This window comes from Oncorhynchus gorbuscha, linkage group LG03 (assembly GCF_021184085.1).
Source record: "Oncorhynchus gorbuscha isolate QuinsamMale2020 ecotype Even-year linkage group LG03, OgorEven_v1.0, whole genome shotgun sequence".
In the NCBI taxonomy this organism is placed as follows: Eukaryota; Metazoa; Chordata; class Actinopteri; order Salmoniformes; family Salmonidae; genus Oncorhynchus; species Oncorhynchus gorbuscha.
In genome coordinates, this window is record NC_060175.1 from 42,702,605 (window position 1) to 42,727,067 (window position 24,463).

Here is a 24,463-nt window from a genome sequence, read left to right on the forward strand (position 1 = left end):
GTGGTCAAGCGCCTGCAGTCCATTATTGACTATACTGTCCTGGAACAGTATTTATACTGCACACTAGGTGAAGAGAGCCTGAGAGGAGGCCACAAAGGGAAAGAGATACACAGAGAGAGAGAGAGAGAGAGAGAGAGAGAGAGAGAGAGAGAGAGACACAGACAGAGAGAGAGAGAGAGAGAGAGAGAGATAGACAGACAGAGAGAGAGAGAGAGAGAGAGAGAGAGAGAGAGAGAGAGAGAGAGAGGTTCATGGGGAAGAAATAGAAGGAAAGAGAGAGAGAGGAAAAGAGCGGCACATGGGGAGAGAAATAAAGAGAGTGCTGGAGACAGAAGAGAATGGGAGAGAACGGCAGTGGGCAATAGAGACAGGAAACAGGAGAGGAGGTAATGTGTAGACAGGGAGGTGGCAGGGGAGAGATAAAGATAATTGGTACCTTAGCAGCAAGCGGAGGTGCTCCTGGTCCCCGATGACGTCATACTTCATGGAGAAGACCAGGTGGCCCAGGGCAGTGTCCATGGAGTAGTAGTTAAAGTGTTCCTATAGAGACATTACCAGGAGATCCCCTCAGATTACAACTCATCCATGCCTCAGGCACTTGTTCATTAATTCTCTGACTGGCCTAGTCCCCCTCAGCTCCATTGCTCAAACAGACAGAAGCTCCTCCAGCTAACCTAACAGTGGTAAATACAGAAAATACTTTCATTTGTTAGAAACACAGTCTTCCCCCCAGGAGAATGAATGGATGTCGGCTCACCCTGTGATGTAAGCAACCTGAGGGAATCTGAGCTAGCAAAAAAACATACTTCCTTCTATTTCCATTTCAGTTTCAATCTATTCCAATTTCAGCTGGAATGAATACTCCAGAAAAACACGGGGAGCAGAATGCTGCCTATAAGACTCTGCTCACCTTGCCCATTAACTGTTTCCTGTAGATCTTGGCAATGCTGTTGGTCTCCAGCTTGATGTGGGAGGAAGCACATGGCTGCTGCTCAGGCCCAGGTGTGGCATTGTGATTGGTCCCCTCGATCCAGTAGCCTCCAAACTGAGGCAGCAGGATAAGGGGGAAGGGGCTCCTACGGCCCAGGACCTGATATCAACCATGATGACACAGGTTAATGGTTACATGAAAATAAACACCATACATGGAATTCAATTCAACAGCAGATAAAGGGTTACCACACTGTGGGTTCACACAGAATGTTTATAACGTATCACAAAGCTCTATATGCGAGACAGATTTCAGTTTCAGATTGTTCGTACCTCGTGAACGCTGGGGTAAGGGATATAGTCCTCCTCTGTCTGCAGAGACAATCACATGTTCATACTTATGAACAACATTGTTCTATTTCCCATCATAGTGCCCTCATAAATGCAGCATGTGACTGATGTGTTCAAAGCACATTCAATCAATATACAAATGCTCAATCTACAATGCCCATTACTTAAATGAAAGGAACCTACATTACATCAGAGACTGAAACCACTTTAACTCTGAGTGTGCAACCCAACTAAAACAACACCATTTTTAGAGTGGCCAACACAATAAACTTAACAATGTATTCACATCTGAATTATCCCCTATTGTGACACTCAGGGCCTTTATTTTTAAAATTTATTTAGCAAGGCAAGTCAGTTAAGAACAAATTCTTATTTTCAATGACAGCCTAGGAACAGTGGGTTAACTGCCTGTTCAAGGGTAGAACAACAGATTTATGCCTTTTCAGCTCAGGGGTTTGAACTTGCAACCTTCCGGTTACTAGTCCAATGCTTTAACCACTAGACTACCCTGCCGCCTTGGCAAGCATCCCTTTGTTTGGATACAGACTGTCAACCCGCTGAGGATATGATACAAAGTCTACCGTTCCTAGACTCACTTTGAGGGGTGGAGGGAGGATGCATCTCTGCTCGTCCATTCTACTGCCCTGTGGAGGGAGATAGAGGCATGCCAGGGGACAGGTGATATACACAGTACACACACACTCACACATCTGCACAAAATATTAAACTTCTTACTCCAATTTCACTTAAAATATAATGTAATATTCAAGTTCATAATGTATGAAACATTCCTCTATAACAAACCTCGGCATTACAGGTACAAAGGAAAAGAGAGACATGAGAAGCTTTCAGATGAAGGGCAATACATTGTTTCAACATATCAACTAGACATACGTAGCATCACGAGGAAGCAAAGGCAGAGAGAATTCAAATGTAAGTGGAAGAGAAAAGAGAGGGTAGCAACTGAAGCAGAGGAGTGACAGTGTGAAAGACAGGGGACAACAGGGAAGGTGTCATCAACAGCCAGATCCCAGACTACACAGACCAGGGGTCTCTTCACAGTACCCATGTTCAGAACGTGTTCGGGGCATCGGACAGTACTATATAGAGCAGTGGTGGCATGCAACACTTTTCCGTCGCAGCTTGCTCAAGCGAACAGCAAGATGAGCTTTAAAAGACAAATCAAGCAGCACCTCACAGCAAACTACCTTAACTTCCTGCATTTTCTGTATATAGTTGGTTTTGGATTTGCATAATATGCATGATATGTAATTGTTTATGTTCTATTATCTTTTCATATTTGTATTTTATAGTGTATTATTTTTTAAATGTTTTTATGTTTGTGGACCCCAGGAAGAATACAGTAGCTGGGGCTTATGCAACAGCTAATGGAGATACATATAAACACACAGCATTGAGATAATCGGAGTGAGTAAAGTAACTGAAACAGAAGCAGTTAAAAGGCCCAGTGCTTCACACAAGGAGCTAATTGGTCACTGTTCCAACAGGGACAGTTTATAGCTTAGAATTAGTTTTGCTACACATAGAGATAGAGATATTGATAGGCTCTCAAAGGCTGATAGCTCTTCGAGCTGATAACGTAGATAAAGAGGGAATATTCCAACGCAAAAGACCCAGTATGCACTATAGTAGTAGCACTCATAATTCATCAAACCATCTAAGATCTGTGTCACTTATATACTCCTACTATGCTGTGCTCATCAAATGAATAAGAATATGAGCTGGTTTTGTCTCCTAAACCCTAACAGTGTTGCACAACAAATAAATCACAAATGTTGTAAACAGGAAACAGGACGAAGACACTTTCCATCTCGGCCTCTCAGAGCACAGAGGAGAAACGACAAAAGAATACAAAGCAGTGACGATAGTATACAGCAGAGCTCTCAGACCACTTACTGTACCTGCATCCTCTCGATCATTGCAAATAGGTCCGAGGTCTGAGGGAGAGACAAATCGAAGAGGGAGAGTGGTTTACTGACTGGTAAAATAGGCTGGCTCTGCAGTGTTCTTCACATGAGATTTCTCTTGTGTTCATCCCAACCCATTTGTGGATATGGAGCTGGGAGTTCTGTTGATCCAAGGCCAATTTTATTTACAACCGGCCTCTGACTCCTCCATGGCATCGATGTGCTGCACTTCTTTCCCAGGCCTGTCACACCACCCCAGAACAACACCAGCCCAACTGAGACACCATTCAATATTCACTGAATTGCTCCTCCACACTGGAAAACAATCTCCTGGAAACACATATATATTCCTCTGAAGGAGTGCAGCCCAGTGCCTCTAAAAGGCGGTGGAGGAATATTAAGGCTGCAAACAGCCACTAACCACCTCAGCTGACTTCCTGGCACTGTGTGTTAACTCTGGACACTCAAGGTGTGTTGATGAGTGACCGTAATACACTTAGCCCATTAGATCAACATGGAATGGGGAGAGTAGATATAAGTCAGCAAATGGAAACAAATGAGATACCTGGCTTTACAAACGGGTTCTAATATTACCCTCCGTCTGCCAGCCCTGTTCATTTCTAATCAATAGAAGTCTACTGTACAACTCCTGCAAGAAGTGAGGCAGAGATCCATCAGATTCATACTCCTCTAACCAAAAATCAACACCAATGCTGTAACCTCTTTACAAACTCCATTCACTATCAGCTCCCATTAACTGCAGGATCCATTCTATCCCAGATAAGAGACATTCATATAGAGTAAGAGAAGTAATACCCACAGCCAGGCAGTTGTTCTCCAATGAAACACTTTGTGAGCTACATGGCCAATGAGGAGCGTCACATAGCCAATGATAGCCCAGATTGTTGTGCAGAGAGGCCCTCTCTGTACCATGTAACAAACGTGGAATGAGGTGTCAAGCTGATGTTTCCACATGACAACATACATTTACTATGGTCACACCAGGACTTACTAAAAGGGTGCATACACACACTACTCACATACTGACCAACATTGGCTTGTCTCAATAAAGCCATGGGTGCAACCCATTGTTCCCTGTGTGAACAAACAGTGTCATATGATACGCTGGCAGATCCTACTGCCGCCTTGAAAACAAACACAAGTGCAAACAAACATGGACCAAATTGCCAGTGTGTATCGGAACCCAAAACTAAGATATTACTGTTTTTCATACACAAATATTCACCTCAAAATCTGTGACTGTGCAATAATAACCTAGCCTGCACGTGCAGGATGACTGAACTATCTGCCAGACAAAAACCGACCATTGAGAGGTGCTGACATGATAATGAGTAACAGTGATGGAACTGGAAACTGCACTAAAGACCAACCCTGACCTAATGGCCTCCTATACTCTCAATTGTTTCTGTGGCTACAGTAAACTGTCCTATCAAAACCAAGCAAACCAAATGAGTTGATCACACATCTGTCATGTTCAACCAATCTCTGTGCACATGAGAAATCAACAAATTAATATGAATGATAAGACACAGCTGTGCCTTCAAGTGAGAACAGCTGTTCTGACTGCTACAGAGTAATGTCGATCAGATATGCATTTAGAGTAACACTACACTGAAAGATATCTAAGATCACACTGATCTGCACTACAGTATTACTCAGTCTCTTACTCATTTACAACAGTAAGAATAAATACTTACATCGCTGTGTCGTCTCCTCTGGCCCCGTGTAATAACCGCAGGACTGAGGAACACATGGCCACTCTTAGTCATCCTGAAGTCAGTCATAACTTCAAAATTCAGACTCCAAAAAACAGTGTACTGGTATATTTGTCTCTCTGTGTGTGTAGTGACCAGATGGTCAGAGGCCTGACTACTACTGTCACTTTACACTCTGCATTCTACTGCATCTAAAAACACGACAGGAACTGCTGCTGTGTCTCATGTCTAAATAGCTCTGCATGCCCATTAGAATGCATGGGTGTGTCTGTGGGTATAGATCTGTATGTACTATATTTGTGTGAGCATGTGCCTGACTGTAAAGATCCTCCCCTTCTCTTCCTCTTTTCACACACTCTGTCTGTTCGAGGAAGTAGAGAGAGAGAGAGAGGCACTGCGTTTCTCCACCTCCCACTGTGAATAACTATGCCTCTCTCTGGCTTATTTGGCCTGCCTCTCTTGCTTTGTACAGTTCTCTTTTTTTACCCTTTCATATGGTGAAAATACTGTCTTCCTCTTTCTGTTCCCCCCCTCTCTCAATCCAAAGGGCTTTATTGGCATGGTAAACACATGTTTACACTGCCAAAGCAAGTGAAATAGATAATAAATAAAAGTGAAATAAACAATAAAAATGTACAGTAAACATTACACTCACAAAGGTCCCAAAGGAATAGAGCCATTTCAAATGTCCTCTCTCTCTCTCTCTCTCTCTCTCTCTCTCTCTCTCTCTCTCTCTCTCTCTCTCTCTCTCTCTCTCTCTCTCTCTCTCTCTCTCTCTCTCTCTCTCTCTCTCTCTCTCTCTCTCTCTCTCTCTCTCTCTCTCTCTCTCTCTCTCTCTCTCTCTCTCTCTCTCTCTCTCTCTCTCTCTCTCTCTCTCTCTCTCTCTCTCTCTCTCTCTCTCTCTCTCTCTCTCTCTCTCTCTCTCTCTCTCTCTCTCTCTCATCTGAGGACAAAAGCACCATGAACTCATAAACAATCATCAGAGGCCTTTCCCACTCTACGGCATTTCCCCAATAAATGCACTTCAAATAAAGCTTGTTTCTCCACCACACACTACAAACAACTACAAAGTCAAATGGTCTAGCTAAATGAATTATCACACTGGTGATTTGTGATGTTTTATTTGTGCTAACAATGACTGTGTTTTTGTATTTAAATGTGTATGCATATCGTATATTTATATAGTATTATACAGAGCGCATTTGGAATTGAGACATAGGTATCAATATGTCTTCCGTGTTCAAATAAAGGTAAAATAAACACTATATTGAATATAACAAGAATACACATTGTCTAAACTATCATACACACGGCTGTCAAACTATGCAAACATACAGTCCACGAGTGCCATAGTCCACACATCCTCTGAGCTAAACACATATCGTAAATTTGCATTCTGTACATACAGTAGTCTGTGCTCAAAACGAGCTTATTTACACTGTAAAGTAAGTCTACCTTCCAGTCTGAATAACGTGTATAAACTGCCTTCCATGAACTGAAGAAGCAAATGCTCAATTTATTGGTGTGCTCTGTAAAGACCATGGTTCTTGATGTTACAGTAAGACCCTCCTTCTTCCTGTATTGACACACAGCCCTTTTCTCCAGGGGCCTTTACTGACCCTGTGAAAGTTTTAATGGGCCTGGTCTCAGATGACTCAGCAGGCTGCATGAGCCCAAAGAGGGTCTGCTGATTCTGCAAGGTCCAGGGTCTGAGATCAGGGTATCAACATCTCATCTCTTCAACTTTCAGAACAACAAGAAGGGTAAACATTCTGTAGTATATTGGGTTGCATGTGTGAGTAAGAGGAAGAGAAAGAGAAAGAGGGAGGAGAGAAAGGGGTAGAGTCTAGTTGTATTATTATGTGAAAGTGTACACTTGTGTATTTTATGGAACTCCTGCTCTCTGGTACTCTCCCACTATCACATTTACAACCAATACTGACCTACTTCCTGCCACAGGGAAACACATTTCAGAAACATCTCAATAAAAAACTGATTGGGTTAATTTTCTAATGGCGCTGCAGTTGTACAAGAATATGAACACTGTCAGTTCATCCACCAAAATACATTTCTGCAGAGAGAAAATCAATGGACAAAACACTAGAGGGGAGAGTTCTGAGTTTCTATGATGAGGAGGCTATGTATGCAGCATTAAACCTCTAATACCGATTGATGTCTTTATATAAAATGGAGACACTTTACTGTGAAGGACTGTTGTACTGTAGGAAGAGCTTTGAGCGAAGCGTACATTTGCATTAATGGCAGCAGATAAAGTTGGATTTTGTAGGAGAACACACTGTACAGGCCAGGGATGGGCAACTGGCGACCCGCGGACCTATAAATACAATTTAAAAAATTCAGACTGGGTATGTACTTACTTTTGGGAGTTAGAGTAGTAGAATACATCAGGTGCAATTTCAACATTTCGTTGTGCACAAGCAGTCACTCAATTAACCCATGTCAGCTATTGCATTGCATGAAATTAGTTATAAAATGCAGTCTTTTTGTGGGCCCCACAAGTAATGAAGTTGCCCATCCCTGGTATAGGCTCTTTAGAATGTATTACATCTCATTTGTCAGTCTGTATACTCAGACTTTAAATTAAATAACCAAACTTGGGTTCAGCAGTAATATCCTAAAAAAGGTCAACCCTGTCGATATTGTAAAGATGTGTGCAAATGTCTGAGAACATATCAGTGTATTATTATTAGACGCAAGGCTACAGGGTAATACAGTGCCTTCAGAAAGTGTTGACATCCCTTGACTTTTTACACATTTTGTTACGTAACAAAGTGGGATTAAAATGTATTTAATTGTCCTTTTTTTGTCAACGATCCACACACAATACTCTGTAATGTAAAAGTGGACACTAATATACTAATATATCTTGGTTAGCTAAGTATTCAACCTCCAGAGTCAATACATGTTAGAATCCCATTTGACATTACAGCTGTGGGTGTTTTGGGGTATATCTCTAAGAGCTTTACATACCTGGATTGTACAATATTTGCCCATTATTATTTTTAAAATTCAAGCTCTGTCAAGTTGGTTGTTGATCATTGCTAGACAGCCATTTTCAAGTCTTACCATAGATTTTCAAACCGATTCAATGTCTTCTTGGTAAGCAAGCCTGAACCAGATTTTCCTCTTATTCCTCTTATTGCAAACCGGATGCATGTTTTTGAATATTTTTCCTTCCTTTCACTCTGTCATTTAGGTTAGTATTACGGAGTAACTATCCATCCTAAATGTTCTCTTATCACAGCCATTAAACTCTGTAACTGTATTAAAATCACCATTGGCCTCATGTTGAAATCCCTGAGCGGTTTCCTTGCTTTCCGGCAAACGAGTTAGGAAGGACGCCTGCATTTTGTAGTGACTGGGTGTATTGATACACCATCCAAAGCGTAACTGACAACTTCACCAGGCTCAAAGGGACATTTAGTGTCTGCTTTTTTGTATTTTCACCCATCCCTTCTTTTCGAGGCATTGGAAAACCTCCCTGGTCTTTGTGGTTGAATCTGTCCTTGAAATTCACTTCTCTACTGAGGGACCTTACTGATAATTGTATGTGTGTGGTACAGAAATGGAGTTGTCATGTTAACCACTATTATTGCACACAGAATGAGTCCATGCAACTTATTATGTGACTTGTTAAGCAAATGTTTATTCCTGTACTCATTTAGGCTTGCCATAACAAAGGGGTTGAATTATTATTGACTCTGTTTCACCTGTCTTTGTGAATGTCTCCACCCCCCTCCAGGTGTCGCCCATCTTCCCCATTATTTCCTGTGTGTTCTCTGTTTGTCTGTTGCCAGTTCGTTTGTTTGTTTGTTCAAGTCAACCAGCGTTTTGTGTCTCAGCTCCTGCTTTTTCCAGTCTTTTTTCTCACCCTCCTGGTTTTGACCCTTGCCTGTCCTGACTCCGAGCCTGCTTGCCTGACCACTCTGCCTGCCCCTGACCCTGAGCCTGCCTGCCACCCGGTACCGTTGCTCCACCTCTGGTGTACTGACCCCTGCCTGTCTTGACCTGTCTATTGCCTGCCCCTGGTGGAATATTAAACTATTGTTTCCTCAACATGGTCTGCATCTGGGTCTTACCTTCATACGTTCATACCTGTATTATGGCTTGGGGGTAAAAACGGTTGAGAAGCCTTTTTGTCCTAGACTTGGCACTCCGTACCGCTTAGAGAGAACAGTCTATGACTGGGGTGGCTGGGGTCTTTGACCAATTTTAGGGCATTCCTTTGACACCACCTGGTAAAGATGTCCTGGATGGCAGGCAGCTTAGCCCCATTGATGTACTGGGCTGCAGGCACTACCCTCTGTAGTGAACACTACCCCCCCCCCCCCACGCACTACCCTCCGTAATATGACATCATGGCTTGGTTTTTAATCTGACATGCACTGTCAACTGTGGGACCTTATATAGATAGGTGTGTGCCTTTCCAAATCATGTCCAATCAATTTAATTTACCACAGGTGGACTCCAATCAAGTTGAAGAAACATCTCAAGGATAATCAATGGAAACAGGGTGCACCTGAGCCCAATTCTGAGTCGCATAGGAAAGGGTCTGAATACTTATGTATTTTTAATACATTTGAAAACATTTCTAAAAACCTGTTTTCACTTTGTCATTATGGGGTATTGGGTGTAGATTGATGAGGGGAAAAAAATAATTTTATACATTTTAGAATAAGGCTGTAACGTACCAACATGTGGAAATACTTTCCGAATGCACTGTATGTGGTCATTGCATAACACTTTCCTTTTCCATTTACATCAATTATAAGTAAAAATTAAACTCAAGTGGAAGTTAGAATTCACATTGGATGTGGGAAGTGAATGTAATAAACAAAACTGTCAAAACTGTCAAAACTGTTAAAATATTAGCTCATTGTCAAATACAAGTAGCATTCAATGGAAACCATGTGGAAACCATGCATACACACAGCGAAGGGATGTGGGCTGAATGATAAAAGGGAAATACTGTAGAAAAGTAATAACCAGCATAGTGAATAGATAAGAGCTCTCTTTCTCAAGCCCCAACATTATATTGAGAGTCCAAGTACACTTTACCTTTATTTCCCTTTACAAGTCCTTTAAGCACTCCAGGTTAGTGCCCTAGGATAGATGAAATAAGGAGCCTCTCTCCCACTGATGCACTCTCACTGCCCTCCCTTGCCTGGGGGTCTACACGCTACCCATTTTTGTTTTCTGACTTGATTACCAGAGCTACTCTGTGTGAGTGAAATGATGTTCCCTACAACCCTAAATATAACAGTGTGGCAAAGCTTCAGTTAGAAGGCGCCTGATAGGCCCAGGGCCTGAGGGAGAGACGATTCGCTGTGGCTCATCTGATACCAATGAGTTACACAGCAATAACATTGACCCTATTGACCATGAATCAATGACTACAATCGCTACAAGGCTTTTGCATACAAGGACATGAACAGGGATGTTGGTAAGATCAGACAAACTGGGCTGAGGAAGATGGACCTGAATCCCCCATCACCACTGTAACCCATAGCTCACATCACAACTTTCAGCTCACTTCCACCACTTATTCCAACACCAGATCCCTGAACTTCCCATCCCAGACCTGTGGAGAGACCTGACAATGCTTTGGCCACGCCACTCTTCCGTCCACTTCTCTGCAATCATGCTCTCTGATTGACTAAAGGAGTATTCAGTGTGCACAAAAGCCAATTGGCACGGGCCGGAGAAAATGCATCAGGATCCACTCATTGTGGCTGTCAGCAGCAGACTCCCACATGACCTTCCTCTGGCTAGCCGAGCTGAGGAGCACAAAGAGGCCTCAGTCTCCACTGCAGCATCTGCTCTGGTCTGCTCTCCTCTGCTCTTCACACATCCATCCATCAGAGGGCTTGACTGATGCAGAGGGTAGCAGTGTCTCCAGGACCACCAACACCACCAGAGAGACATCTGTAGGCTGCGGCATTGTGCCCCAGAACACAGCAGTGGGAATATGGACCGATAGACACTATGGCAATACAGTCTGGACCAAGAGCATTTACCGGATACAGTTCTACTGAAGTACCCTGTGATTTATATTCTGCCGAATATGTTTTATATAAGGATGCAATGCATAATCATGGACATTATGCATGACTATAATGGACAGCTTCTTGACGAGGTCACTCACCTATAAACGTGCGCATTACTGCAGACCTAATCATTGAGTGTTCCTCATGTCCAATTGAGTCACGGCACCTGTGTTCATGGAGCAGCATAAATGAATCACCATGAGAGTGAGTGACAGTGGGTTTGCAGAGGTTGAGGAAGGACCACTAGAATCTAGACCACTGGAACTGTTTACCTCACTCTAACACTCCAGTTCTGTAATGTGTGGGTCTTTGAGAGACAGATATTATTTATGAGACTCTAGCTATGTGCCTGTGAAGAGCTGGGATCCGAGAGCCAAAACATTATGCTATGAAATATGTATTTCTATATGTACAATTTATAGTATACTTTTTCATTTATTTTTCCACTGGATGTCATAAGGTGAATGCACCAATTTGTAAGTCGCTCTGGATAAGAGCGTCTGCTAAATGACTTAAATGTAAATGTAAATGTATTTAATAAATGTTACCAATTTCGTGGGATCCAATTGGTAGTTACAGTCTTGTACCATCGCTGCAACTCCAACTTGGGAGAGGCGAAGGTCGAGAGCCATGCGGCCCCCGAAACATGACCCAGCCAAGACGCACTGCTTCTTGACACAATGCCCGCTTAACCCGGAAGCTAGCCACACCAATGTGTCAGAGGAAACACCGTACACCTGCCGACCGTGTCAGCATGCATGCACCCAGCCTGCCACAGGAGTCGCTAGAGCGTGATGACGGCCAAACCCTCCCGACGCTGGGTCAATTGTGGGCTGCCCTATGGGTCTCCCGGTCGCAACCAGCTGTGACAGAGCCTGGAATCTAACCAGGATCTCGAACCAGGATCTTATAGTGACTTCAATGAATACCGGACCCAACCCCGGGAGCTTGTGGCATATAGGCCATCACTCAATGTGAGTGTAGGCCGTCATTGTAAATAAGAATTTTTTCTTAACTGACTTGCCTAGTTAAATAAAGGTTAAAGAAACAACAACAAAAAAAGAAAGAAAAAAAATATCAGAGCAGACTGTCCATGAGACTGGATCTGGAGCGATCTGATTGGTGACACCTTTCACCTGCACACAGAGCAGCACAAGGGAACACAACACAGAGAGGAGTGGGGATGAATAGAAAACAGGAGAGAAAGAGACAGGTAAGAGAGAGGCTTGTGAAGAGAGGTAAGAAGTCATGGCTGAATAGAAGAGCTGACAGGGTGGGTGCAGTGGGCGGTTTGGACCCCCCTCTTACCTTTGATAACGAGCGAGTGCGATACGAAGGGTGGGAGTGAGACAGCGAGGGCTCTAGTGTGTTAGAGATACGAGGAATCCTTCCATCCTCTTTCCTGTGGGGCACAGAGGAAAAGTCAGAGTCATTGACATTTATATATCATGACTTTATGTGGGTACGATTAGAGTCTATTACAGTTGAAAAATCAGGTTAGGTTGCTTTTGAGTGTAACATCTCTGGTAAAGATCACATATATTGTATTGTGAATTCTGGCCATTATAGAGTTCCAAGTTTTGCCCTCACCACATTAGAGAGAGGAACATGCTAACACTGTGGATCATGTGACTGAGCTGAATGTCTTTCCAGTCTCTCAACAGTAAATACTTGGGGTTAAACCAGACTTGTTTTTCTGCCTTGTTCCACTAGCCTACAGTATTGTTTCCTGAGCCTGTGAAGTGGTGAGGACAGGCTATAACTAGGGCTGTCAGGAAACTGGGATGTCTGAACCATTGACAAATAACTACTAAGTAATTCTAATTGTATTTTCTGAACAACACAGAGGGAAAAGGGAGGTTAAAATATCCTACTCCCTCCCTCTGTCTGTGCACGTTTTCTCTGGTGACAGGATCTTATTAGCATCCTGGCCAGAGCTGTATACTGAGTCAAAACATGTTACTTCACACAACATCTCACAAAGCAGTCAACTGCTGGATTGACTGGCAGTCAGGCTTTCAACGGCCCATATACAATCAATTAATGAGCCTCTCTGCATTCTGCACACAAACCTTGAGCAGAGGGCACCATTACTGAGCCTTTAAGCTGGAAGCGCTCTATTAACTTTAGCTGTCTCTTCTTGAAAAGCATGTCGAAAAAATGATTTCACCTTAAATTCCTATTTCTAACAACTCAAATAATATATTTTTTTGGTGCAATAACAAAGTTCTATCAGGCGGTTAAGCAGTTAGAAGGTCACACCAGCAATGCCATCAGGTGGTGTATAGTGCAATGTGGAGGTACAAATGTTTTAACGTTATAACGTTTAGACGAAATTGGGATCTTTAACGTTAATATTTTTATTTATTTTTTTACACCACAAAATTTTAATCACAGTGAAGCTGGTTCGCCTGCTTTTTCTCTTTGCTAATGATGCGAGTGTGTGTTCAGTCTTCGGTCTGTTGCGTATAGAATATCCTAGCCTATTCTTTGATGACAGGCCCTGCTTTACTGAAGTTGCGAGACATTGTAAGCCAAGAAATGATGAAAAAAAGCATTCCATTGCAAGATTGCCAAAGGATAGGCCTACTGCACGGTTCTGAATCCATCTGCCTGGTGGCTGACATGCTTATAGTGTGTCCCTCCCCACTCTCTCCGTTCCTCGTTAGCTCACTATGAAAGATGCGAGTGCTTGTGTTCTCTGAAGTACTAATCAGTCTCCTCCGTTCCAAAAATACTGAATCTTAGGAGTCGATTCTTAGCGGAAGACGTGTTATTTTTCTACTAAAAAGCTTGGTTAGTCACTGTATTTAACACATTTTAAAGTACGTTTTTAGGAGAGTGTAGGCAGCTCAAGATTATTTGCTTGACTTCTGGTTGCCTAGTGATGTATGTTAGTCCTGCTTCAGAAGCGTAATTCTTTTACAGAAAAGTAAAATGCCAGTTCAGTGGCACTTCAAAACTACGATATATTCGGAAAGTATTCATACCCCTTGACTTTTCCACATTTTGGTACGTTACAGCCTTATTCTAAAAATGATTCAATTATTTTGCTCCCCTCATCAATGTACACACAATACCCCATAATGACAAAGAAAACATGTATTGAATATAAAAAACAGAAATACCTTATTTACATAAGTAGTCAGATCCTTTGCTATGACACTTGAAATTGAGCTCAGGTGCATCCTTGAGATGATTCTACGACTTCATTGGAATCCACCAGACAACCCGCTTGGAGTTTGACAAAAGGCACCTAAAGGACTCTGACCATGAGAAACACGATTCTCTGGTCTGATGAAACCAAGATTGATGTCTTCGGACTGAATGTCAAGTGTCACGTATGGAGGAAACCTGGCACAATCCCTACGGTGAAGCATGGTGGCGGCAGCATCATGCTGTGGGGATGTTTTTCATCGGCAGGGACAGGGAGACTAGTCAGGATCAAGGGAAAGAAGAACGGAGTAAAGTACAGAGAGATCCTTGATGAAAACGTGCTCCATAGCTCTCAGGACCTCAGACTGGGGTGAAGGTTCACCTTCTAACAGGACAACAACACACAGCCAACATAACACAGGAGTGGCTTTGGGACAAATATCTGAATGTCCTTGAGTTTCCCAGCCAGAGCCCAGACTTGAACCCGATTGAACATCTCTGGAGAGACCTGAAAATAGCTGTGCAGCGATGCTCCCCATCCAACCTGAAAATTTTTGAGAGGATCTGAAGAGAAGAATGGGAGAAACTCCCCAAATACAGGTGTGACAAGCTTGTAGTGTCATACCAAAGAAGACTCGAGGCTGTAATCTCTGCCAAAAGTGCCTCACCAAAGTACTGAGTAAATGGTCTGAATAGTTACGTAAATGTGACATTTCAGTTTTTATTTATTTATACATTTGCAAACATTTCTATATACCTGATTTTGCTTTGTCATTATGAGGTATTGTGTGTAGACTGATGAGGGGGGAAAAACTACTTAATCTATTTTAGAATAAGGCTGTAACATAACAAAATGTGGAAAACGTCAAGGGGTCTGAATACTTTCCGAATGCATTGTATCTCCAGGAAAGGTTGTGTCTGCATTTAAAAAGCCGTAGTGTACCCTTATAGACAAAATTGTCCATTTGTCACATCCCAAATGGAATGTCCCTCAAAATGCTTTTCTTAAATTTCAAATGATCCATATTCTTAAACCATGTTTCCCACATGTTCAGACCTCTGAGTGGGCAAAGTTAGAGTGCCACAACACTGAACTACAACAACCCAAAAGGATAAAAATTATATATACATTGATGCAGCAGTGCTGGGGGAGTTGACAAATCAATTGACGAATCAAGTTCAAGTGAAGATTCTTTTCATATCCACTTCTAAATCCATTGCAAAACATGCTCTACCAGCCGGTTGAGAAAAGGGTTAAAGTTAAGGAATAAGGATTGTCACAACAACCAATCTCTGGTTAGCATGGGAAGGTGAGCTGCTAATATATAAATCCCCCCCACTTACACACAAATACACACACACTCACAGCACATACGGTCACATGCATGAACACACTCCGTTCGCACACACACACACTCCGTTCGCACACACACACACACACACACACACACACACACACACACACACACACACACACACACACACACACACACACACACACACACACACACACACACACACACACACACACACACACACACACACACACACACACACACACACACACACACACACACACACACACACACACACACACGGCACAGGGGGTGGTTTGGAGGTTCAATAAGCCAATTTACCAAGCGGTCTTGTTTCTCAGAAATACTTTATCTGCAAATTGCAGCTCTACTCTGAAGGTTTCCCTGTCCATTAACCCTGTTGCATCCCTCAGTGCACACCACTGAACATCACTGACAATACACTGTTGACCTGGAGCAGAGTTGTGTAAATACATTCTCTCTCTATAGCCTTTAGCTACGCCCACTTTTGGCAGCACTTCCACATTCCGATTAGCCAGTCTGCCTACTTCCTGTGACACTGGAAAATATCTACTTGTCTGTCACAAAGTTGTTCTACACTCGGTGCATATTATCAAAATGTGATGTCAGGGGGGCCTCCCGGGTGGCGCAGTGGTTAAGGGCGCTGTACTGCCGCGCCAGCTGTGCCATCAGAGACTCTGTCGTAACCGGCCGCGACCGGGAGGTCCGTTGGGCGACGCACTATTGGCCTAGCGCCGTCCGGGTTAGGGAGTGCTTGGCCGGTAGGGATGTCCTTGTCTCATCGCGCACCAGCGACTCCTGTGGCGGGCCAGGCGCAGTGCGCGCTAATCAAGGTTGCCAGGTGTTTCCTCTGACACATTGGTGCGGCTGGCTTCCGGGTTGGATGCGCGCTGTGTTAAGAAGCAGTGCGGCTTGGTTGGGTTGTGTATCGGAGGACGCATGACTTCCAAACTTCGTCTCTCCCGAGCCCGTACGGGAGTTGTAGCGATGAGACAAGATAGTAGCTACTAAAACAATTGGATACCACGAAATTGGGGAGAAAAAGGGGGTAAAATTCCACAAAAAATAAATAAATAATAGTAATAATAATTTGATGTCAGCTTTGAAGATGTAATTACTATTTAGCTAAAGTTATTGAACACATCAATAACATGTTAGCCGCCAGAGTGAATTAATTAATTGGACAGCTCAAATCCATTATTTAGCTAGCTAGTTAGCGATTGTAAGCTAGCTAATGAAGTAGCTTTAGCCATTCATGTTATTTTGCTAGCTAGCTAGCTAGCTATTAAACTACTGGATATATTTTTTTTTGTATCTAGCTAGTTATAGCTGATTTAGAAACCGTGGCTGAAGTCTCTACTCAAGTAACTTGCTAACTAGCTTTATTTTGGCTAGTATGTCTAACATTAGCTTGGTCTTGTCTAGGAATCAAGATGAGGGAAATATGTAAGATGGGATGTGTACAACGAGAGAGGATAGGCGAAGTGAGAGGGATAACTGTGCCCAAAATCATCTTCTCCAGCAGGTGGCGTTTGTTTAGTTTAAAAAAAAGTTTTTGTATGGAGGTCAATGATAGAGTGTCGAATTTGGTCAACAAAAATGTGTATGGCTTATTTGCTATGTGAGGCTTATTTGATCGAATAGAAGTTTCGTAATTCTAAGGTTGTTACAAGTGTACGTAAGTAGGATGTGACATCCCGGCAACTTTCAGAAAAAAACACATTAAATCAGAGTTGTTCCTCTGGTTCACATGCGTATCTGCCCTCTCATTGGCTAGAATGGTCCCACCTGCCTTGCTTCTTCCTGACTGCCTTGCTATTTTAATTGTATGAGAGGCCACTTGAGTATCTGGTCAATATAATGGATAATCTGTGGTACAGCTATCTGTGGTGTGCCAAGACGACATTAGAGCAAGCTGCTGCAAAGATCAGAAGGTTAGGTGCGACCTTGGTCGATTTCAATGCATCTTTTTGATTGGCTTTCTAAATGAACTGCTTTTTATGCAAAGTGTTTTCTAGATACATTATGATATAGATAGCTAGCTGTGGTTCTCAGTATGCTGATTCATACTAAAGACTGAAAATGGGACCTGTTGCGTCTCTGCTTGGCACTCAGTATTAAGAAGATAGATTTGGGGTGAGGCCCTGCGATCGACTATTGTCCTATCCAGGGGTTATACTTGTACATCAAGCTGCCTGACGCTACAGAAACAGGAGTAGATCCTATGAGCCGTTCCGGCTTGCACAAGCTAATGCAACCCTTTCCTTTATATCTTTCCTTGATACCATTCACACCTCTGCCCAACATGGGCACAATGGATAAATCCTTTTCAGTCTGACAAACTGTAGGCTACTGATTAACAACAGGTAGCCTACAGCCTATGCGCCCTGTCCCCTCTGCCTCGGGAAAACAAAGCCACTACATCACGCATTTAGGCATATAAGCCCATTGATTTCGGTACAAATTGTGAATGTGATCAATTTTACCAGCTTCGACTGGTTAGGCTACCTAGACCTTTTCATTCCAAATTATTCACTGAAATTAATTTATCAACATAGTGATGACATAGACTATGTGAATAACTTTTTAATTATAGGTGCATAGACATTGCAACCCTGCATAAAGCAAGCTCAGCCCTATTTGTTCTCTATTGTACAATTGTTATCTCTGTGTCCCTATTCATCCTCCCTAAGGTCCAGAAGATTTTTAAAATATAGTGACCTGATTAGAAAAACTCATAGCCCACTGTGAGTGTTTTACAGTTTTATGGTTGGAAAACTGTTCCATAGACATCTAAATGTCCTTTCACTATTTACAGGAGTTCAGCTATCCATAATACATCATTGTTCCAGTGCACCAGGGTAGAGAGAGGGGTGGAAACAGAGACATCTTCACGTTACATCTTCGCTCTACACCTTCACATTTCATAAAGTCATCCCATGTTTGGTTTATGCATCATTATAGATCATCCTGTAAATAAAGTTAACTATACATTACATTAGTAAATGTCGCATTAGATAATGCCAATCAATCGTATAATGGATTCAATCACCACTTGATGAAAAATGATGCATATCTCTTTTGGTTTTATTGGCATACTTGCTGTAGTCTGATTTTTTTGGGATAGAATATGATCTACTAATGTCTAGGCCATTTCATTCATTGCCAAAATTAGGGGGCAGGGAAGAAACTTGCCAGAAGTGAACATGGGTAGTATAATAGTAGTTGGCTAGAATGCATTGGTGATTCACATTGTCCTATGTAAACAGAGGACATTCAAGAGATTTCATGAACAGTAGTTGTTATAACATAGGATGACCCTATTACAGCAATTATGATGCTCTTTGTTTGCCTGCTCTATAGTATTTTCAGATGGCTGAAAGTGGTTGTCAGTTTCTATGTCACCCTAGGCAGGCCTAGACAGAAATGCTCCTTTTCTATAATTATTTCATAGATTCAAAATGAAAACACAGTAGAAAGACAGAGAGCTCATGTCAAAAGCTTTTCTAAATCAAAAACATGGCCGTCATAATACTGTCCCATTAAAAAGCAGGGTCTTGCTGCGCTTATGTCAACCAACAACAGCGCAACACGTTGGCATCAGGTATTAGTCTGGTTGAGATAGCGGCTGGGTAAAGCCCAGGCACTAATACACAGGGAGTCACTACAGGTACGGAGCGATTAGAAGGATCAGCCTGAAACCTGTCACCTCACCCCAGGAACACACAAAGCCTGCTTAATGGCTCTGATCACGAGAGCAGTATGTGTGCGTGCGCGTGCCTATCAATGGCAGCTTAAAAGCCACCTAACAACGCACACATACAGGGAGTGTATAATCATAATTTCACTAAGGGTGAGTTTTAACAGAGGGCGAGTTTGACAGAGGTAAGAGATGATGGTCTCACAGTGTGACTGATGACAGCACCAATACTATCCAATATGTGTCACATCACAATACCAATTACCGGGACACCTACCATACGATGAATGTTCTAAAAAATACACTGATACACCAAGTCCAGATCAATGGTTTTGCGCACCTCTGAGTTAGCACTATGTAATTTATTTTTATTTAATAGTGACACTGGCCTAACTGACAGATTGGTGCTAGTGGTCATCCATGCGTGCCTCAGTTAACATTCTCTAACGGAGGAGTGATTGGCAGACAGAGGGAATGTCCTGGTCCAGGGCTAATCTGGGGAACTGAAACAGAGAATGAGTCATGCAACCATTACATAATACAGCTGTCCAAATATAGCCCCAGGCGAAGAGGACAAGAGGTCACCAACCTTCAATCACAACTGATTAAGATGCCACTACTACCATGAATGCTATGTGTGGGTGTTTGTTTACGTGTCCCACACCGACCGTGGAAACTTCCAGTCAGGGAGAGCATTTTAAACCTGGACAGCCTTCCTCCTCACAGTACTGCTGGGTCATGGGCTCTGATAAGAAAATGCAAATGAGCTCGCTCTCCTCCCCTGATGGGTGTGGAGTACACCTGGAAATACAAATTAACTGGACAGGTTTGCATGTATTACAACAAAACGAAACGACATTCATTTCTTTGGTCCCTGAGCTATGGCGCTAGAGTGAAAGAGAAAGAAGATAGCGAGAGAGCGGGAGAGTGAGAAAGAGATAATCTGGAGTGTCCTTTGACCTTGAGAAAGAGGAGAGAGAGAGATAGAAAGGAGAGAGGATAGAGTGAGGAAAAGAAGAAAGAGGGAGGGAAAAGAAAGTGAGCGAGAACATTTTTGCACCAAGACAAAAGCTCAATATCCTCAGTCCAATGCTCGCAGTTGGGTATAATCCATACCAGTCATACTGTATAAACATATCCTGCAGTCCATTGATACGCCTGCAATGTGGAGGGCAAATTCTCACTCATTATTGGTTCAACCAAGAGATGGATACCATGGTTCAAGATGCAGTAAAAATTCCATTTGATCTAGTGATTAACTTCAGCAGCAAAATCACGTCTGTCGAGGAGTGCTTATATTATAAAGTTTGATACCAACATGGACTTAATGAATGAGGCATCAAAGCATAATAGTAAAAGCATAATCAAGACACAGAGTATAAAACATTTACATTCAAAGGTATTGAATGTGTCTCTGACACAAATTGTTATCTCATCTGGATTGCAAACGTAGCCTACAGACATAAAACCATGAATCCAAGCACTATCATCAGATTATTGGATCGTTATCATGTATACAACCACTCTACTACGCCAACATGTTCAGTAAATCCCTGCCATTTTAAAGCTAACAACAGCTAGAGTTGATGTTGCTGTCTTCCTTTCCCTCTGCCCCACTCCACTGGTCATCTACCCACACACACATTATAGTTACCGGAGCTTATCCAGCAAATACAGCCAGCCAGGACACAAACAGACAGAAGGCAATCAAATCAACTGCAGCAGCTAATGCACAATGAAAGCAGAGTTACTTACTCTAGGCATCAGTGTGTGAGCAGAGAGCAGAGCGCAGAGGCAGGGTCATGCATCGGATGAAGAAATCAGCTGAAAATCAGCACTGCTCTATGCAGCAGAACCTAGCCAGGAGACCGTTGATGGAAAGTGCTGTAGACACCTACATTCTCTCCTTCTCCCTCTCTCCGTATTTCACCTGCTCTTAGTTTCTCCCTCCCTCTTTTACTTACTTGCTTCACAGAGTGGTCTTTCACTATCCCTCACCACCAAATGTCTTCCCACTTTCTCCCTTTCCTTCTGTGACTCTACCTCTCTGTCTGACTCAGTCGTAGTGCTCTGACACCTGCTGTCAGAGCTCAGGCTCTCCTGTCAGATGATACTGTGGAAAGCTCCCCATACCTTCCTCTCACACATATACTCCCTATCTCTCTTTGTTCCTCTCCATCCCTCTCTCTCTCTTTCCTCACGCACTCTCACATGTACACACACACCACATGCACATATTCTCTCTTTCCCTCTCTCCCCTTCCCCCCTCTCTCTCTCTCTCCTTTCTCTAACTATAACAAGGGAGACGGAGAAGCATGTCCATCCAAGCTGTTAGTTATTGGTTCATTTAGCATTCCTCTCACTTTGACTCCTCGATAAAAGGGCAATGTTCATATGAGTGACGAGAGTGCAGTGGGTGTATGGAGTGGCGGAGACTCATGAAGTGAAGTGCTAACTCACTCACTCATCCCTGCTGCGCCAGCTGGCGCATAGGGCAGCAACAAAGCCACCCCATTTCTGTCTGTCTCTGGCCATCTTCTCTAGCTCTGCTGATGTTGTTGAAGCTCGATCTTGATTATTCTCCGCCACGTTGTCTTGGGCCTCCCACTCTTACGTCTGCCCTCTGGAGTCCAAAGGACAGCTATTCTTGGGATAGAGTCTGTACTCTTTCTCATGAAGTGTCCAATCTAGCTCCAGCAGCATCTCTTGAATATTGAATCCATGGCTTCCTGCTTCATTTGTCTAAGTATTTTTGATATTGTGTTTGGCCAGAAGATGTGCATGATTCTCCAGAGACAAGTTGTGTGAAAGATTGTTTTTTCAGGTCTGCTTCTGTTATTTTCCAGCATTCTGAACCATAAAGTAGAGTTGCCAGTACACAGCTCTGGTATATTTTGTGGTTTTATTTGTGCTGTATGGTCCAGATTTCCAAAACTTCATAAAAATAGCTTTTGCTTTATTGATTCTGGTGCAAATGTCTTTGCTGGTGCCTCCATTATTGCATATTGTGCTAACAAGGTAAGTAAAACTGCGGGTGAACTCCAGGTCCTGTTCTTTGATTTTGACTGCTTTTGCTGTGTTGATGTTGATGGATATGACATTTGTCTTGCTGCAGTTGATAACCAGGCTGACTTGCTAGCCAAAGGACTGGACTCTGTCAGTTTAGTCTTGTAGATGTTGGTGTGTGATAAAAAAGCCAGGTAATCTGCGAAGTCAAGGTGTTTTAGAGTAGAATACAAGGTCCATCGTTCTCCTCTTGCCTGATCTTCTGTTCGCCACAAGAGTACAGCTGACAAAACACAACCTTGACGAACTCCAGACTTCACAGCAAAGCTCATGTTGCTCGTTCCCACATTGTATGAAAAGTTGCTGTAGAACAGTTTCATGATGTTAACAACATGGGTAGGGATCCATAAATTCTCAAGATCTTCCATAAACCTTTCCGGTGGATGCTGTCAAAAGCCTTCTGCAAGTCAATGAAGTTGATGCAGAGTTTCCATTGCCACTCACTACATTGCTAAATTATGTTCCTGAGGGGCAAAGATCAGGTTTGTACAGCTCCTACCTCCCATAAAACTAGCTTGTTCATTCCTAAGCATTTTGTCTACAGAGGAAGACATCTGTTGTACGATAATCTTGCAAAAAATCTTGCTGGGAACAGATAACAGTGTGATGCCCCTCCAGTTGTTGCAATCGGATAGTGTGCCCTTCTTAGGTACCCTTGGTGTCTGAAGGTATCTTTCCCTTCATCCAGATCTTAGTGAAGAGTGGGAAAAGGATGTTTGCAGCCAATACTGGATTGATTTTGAACAGCTCTGCATTGAGCTGCTCACTTTCTTTTCCCTCTCTCTTTCTTCGTTTTCTCACTCTCTCCTCTCTCTCCTTTCTATCACTCTCTCATCTCTCTCCTTTCTATCTCTCTCAAGGTCAAAGGACCCTCCAGATTCTCTCTCTCTTCTCTCCTCTCCCGCTATATTCTTTCTCTTTCACTCTATCGCATCATCATTAAACTACTATGTTTACCAGGTCTAGAAACCTATATCATCCCCCACTGAGTCAGACTGATGTCTCTTTCCACCTCCCCTATCAGTCCTTACCAGATGGGCTGCAACTTACAGAGGATAGTATCAGAGAAGCTCCCTCTCCTGGTTCCAAGGCCCATGGTGCCTGCTCCTGTCCTCTTGCTCTGAGGCATGTTCTCTGGCTGCTGCCTGTTGCAGTTCTACACTGGAGGAGGGTCCACCTGGACCTGCCTGGACCACTGAATCTCAGCTAGACAAAGGACCATGGTGGATGCCAAAGGAAACCAAAGGATATTGACAGAAAGAAGACACTTTTCAATCAGATCCACTTTAGCCGCCATTTAGCTGATTGTTTTGGGGGTGTCAGATGTGGATCTGCATTGAAGCTGTCAATCCACAAGCTGTTCCTGGCATTATAACTAAAGTGGACATTGCCATTGGCTGCATGGAGTCACATTAACAGAAATTCCATGCAGCCTTGTTTACAAGTTCAAACACTGGAATGTGAGAACTAATCGACACTTCGATTAGGATGATAGAAATCGTCATTATTTCATTGAATGATTTTTCAATTTGAGCACAATTACTCTTATATATAGCCTACACTGTCTCGTTTTTAAATTCTAACACGAGTGGGGTAGGTGTGGCTTCTTGAAAATGATTGTAAGAGCATCTGCTCGGTTGATTTGACGCCTCAAATGCAGTCCTGACACCGGCAAAACATCCACTATGTGGGTGTCTGCTATCAGCAGTTGATGCTTGATCTGATTGAATCTAGGTCTTAGTCCTGCGGCCCACACCAAGTTCAGAGTGTAGTCTTACAAGTCAGTCCAGAACTCCCTAAAGCCCATCCAGAACACCCCTCTCAAAACTTTTTAACAATTTGCTTTTAACAGCCGGTGGTTTCCCCCTGTCTCTCTCCCAGATGAACTACTTTGGCACGCAAACAGAGAAGATCCGTTTACCTCAGATAACGTTTCCTCTCAGGAGACAATGACCAGACCAATTCTCAGGCAGCCTGGATGGGCTGATGAGGCACGTGGTGTGTGAGGCTAGACACACATCTCAATCTGGGCCTCTCAGATTTTGGTATGGCTGCAATAGGATTAGCAGGGGATCATTGTTTCCAAACAGGGAATGAGTGAGTAAAGCCAGCTCATGGGGAGTCAATATCCCAAATCACTCTCATTGTCAGCCCAGGCAGGGATCCACAAAATGTATTTGAGGAACATTTA

At 43.0% G+C, this 24,463-nt stretch overlaps 1 protein-coding gene across 6 annotated transcripts in view; it reads right to left on the bottom strand.

Annotated features, from left to right (window-relative positions):
- Window positions 1-24,463, bottom strand: part of LOC124031403 (rap1 GTPase-activating protein 1-like) — a 174,626-nt gene that overhangs the window by 21,648 nt on the left and 128,515 nt on the right. Inside the window, exons 1-6 of one of the 6 annotated variants that reach the window (XR_006838122.1) lie at window positions 4,928-5,362; window positions 3,204-3,239; window positions 1,878-1,925; window positions 1,264-1,302; window positions 911-1,090; window positions 437-540 (exon numbers count right to left, since the gene is read on the bottom strand). Coding sequence is in view for 5 of the 6 variants with exons in the window: in XM_046342604.1 (XP_046198560.1) it covers window positions 437-540; window positions 911-1,090; window positions 1,264-1,302; window positions 1,878-1,925; window positions 3,204-3,239; window positions 4,928-5,014 (494 nt within the window). In the remaining variant the exon portion in view is untranslated. Of the gene's footprint in view, window positions 1-436; window positions 541-910; window positions 1,091-1,263; window positions 1,303-1,877; window positions 1,926-3,203; window positions 3,240-4,927; window positions 5,366-12,321; window positions 12,416-20,961; window positions 21,364-24,463 lie in introns of those variants that run through there. The other 5 variants (XM_046342606.1, XM_046342604.1, XM_046342603.1 and 2 more) reach the window with 5 other exon arrangements.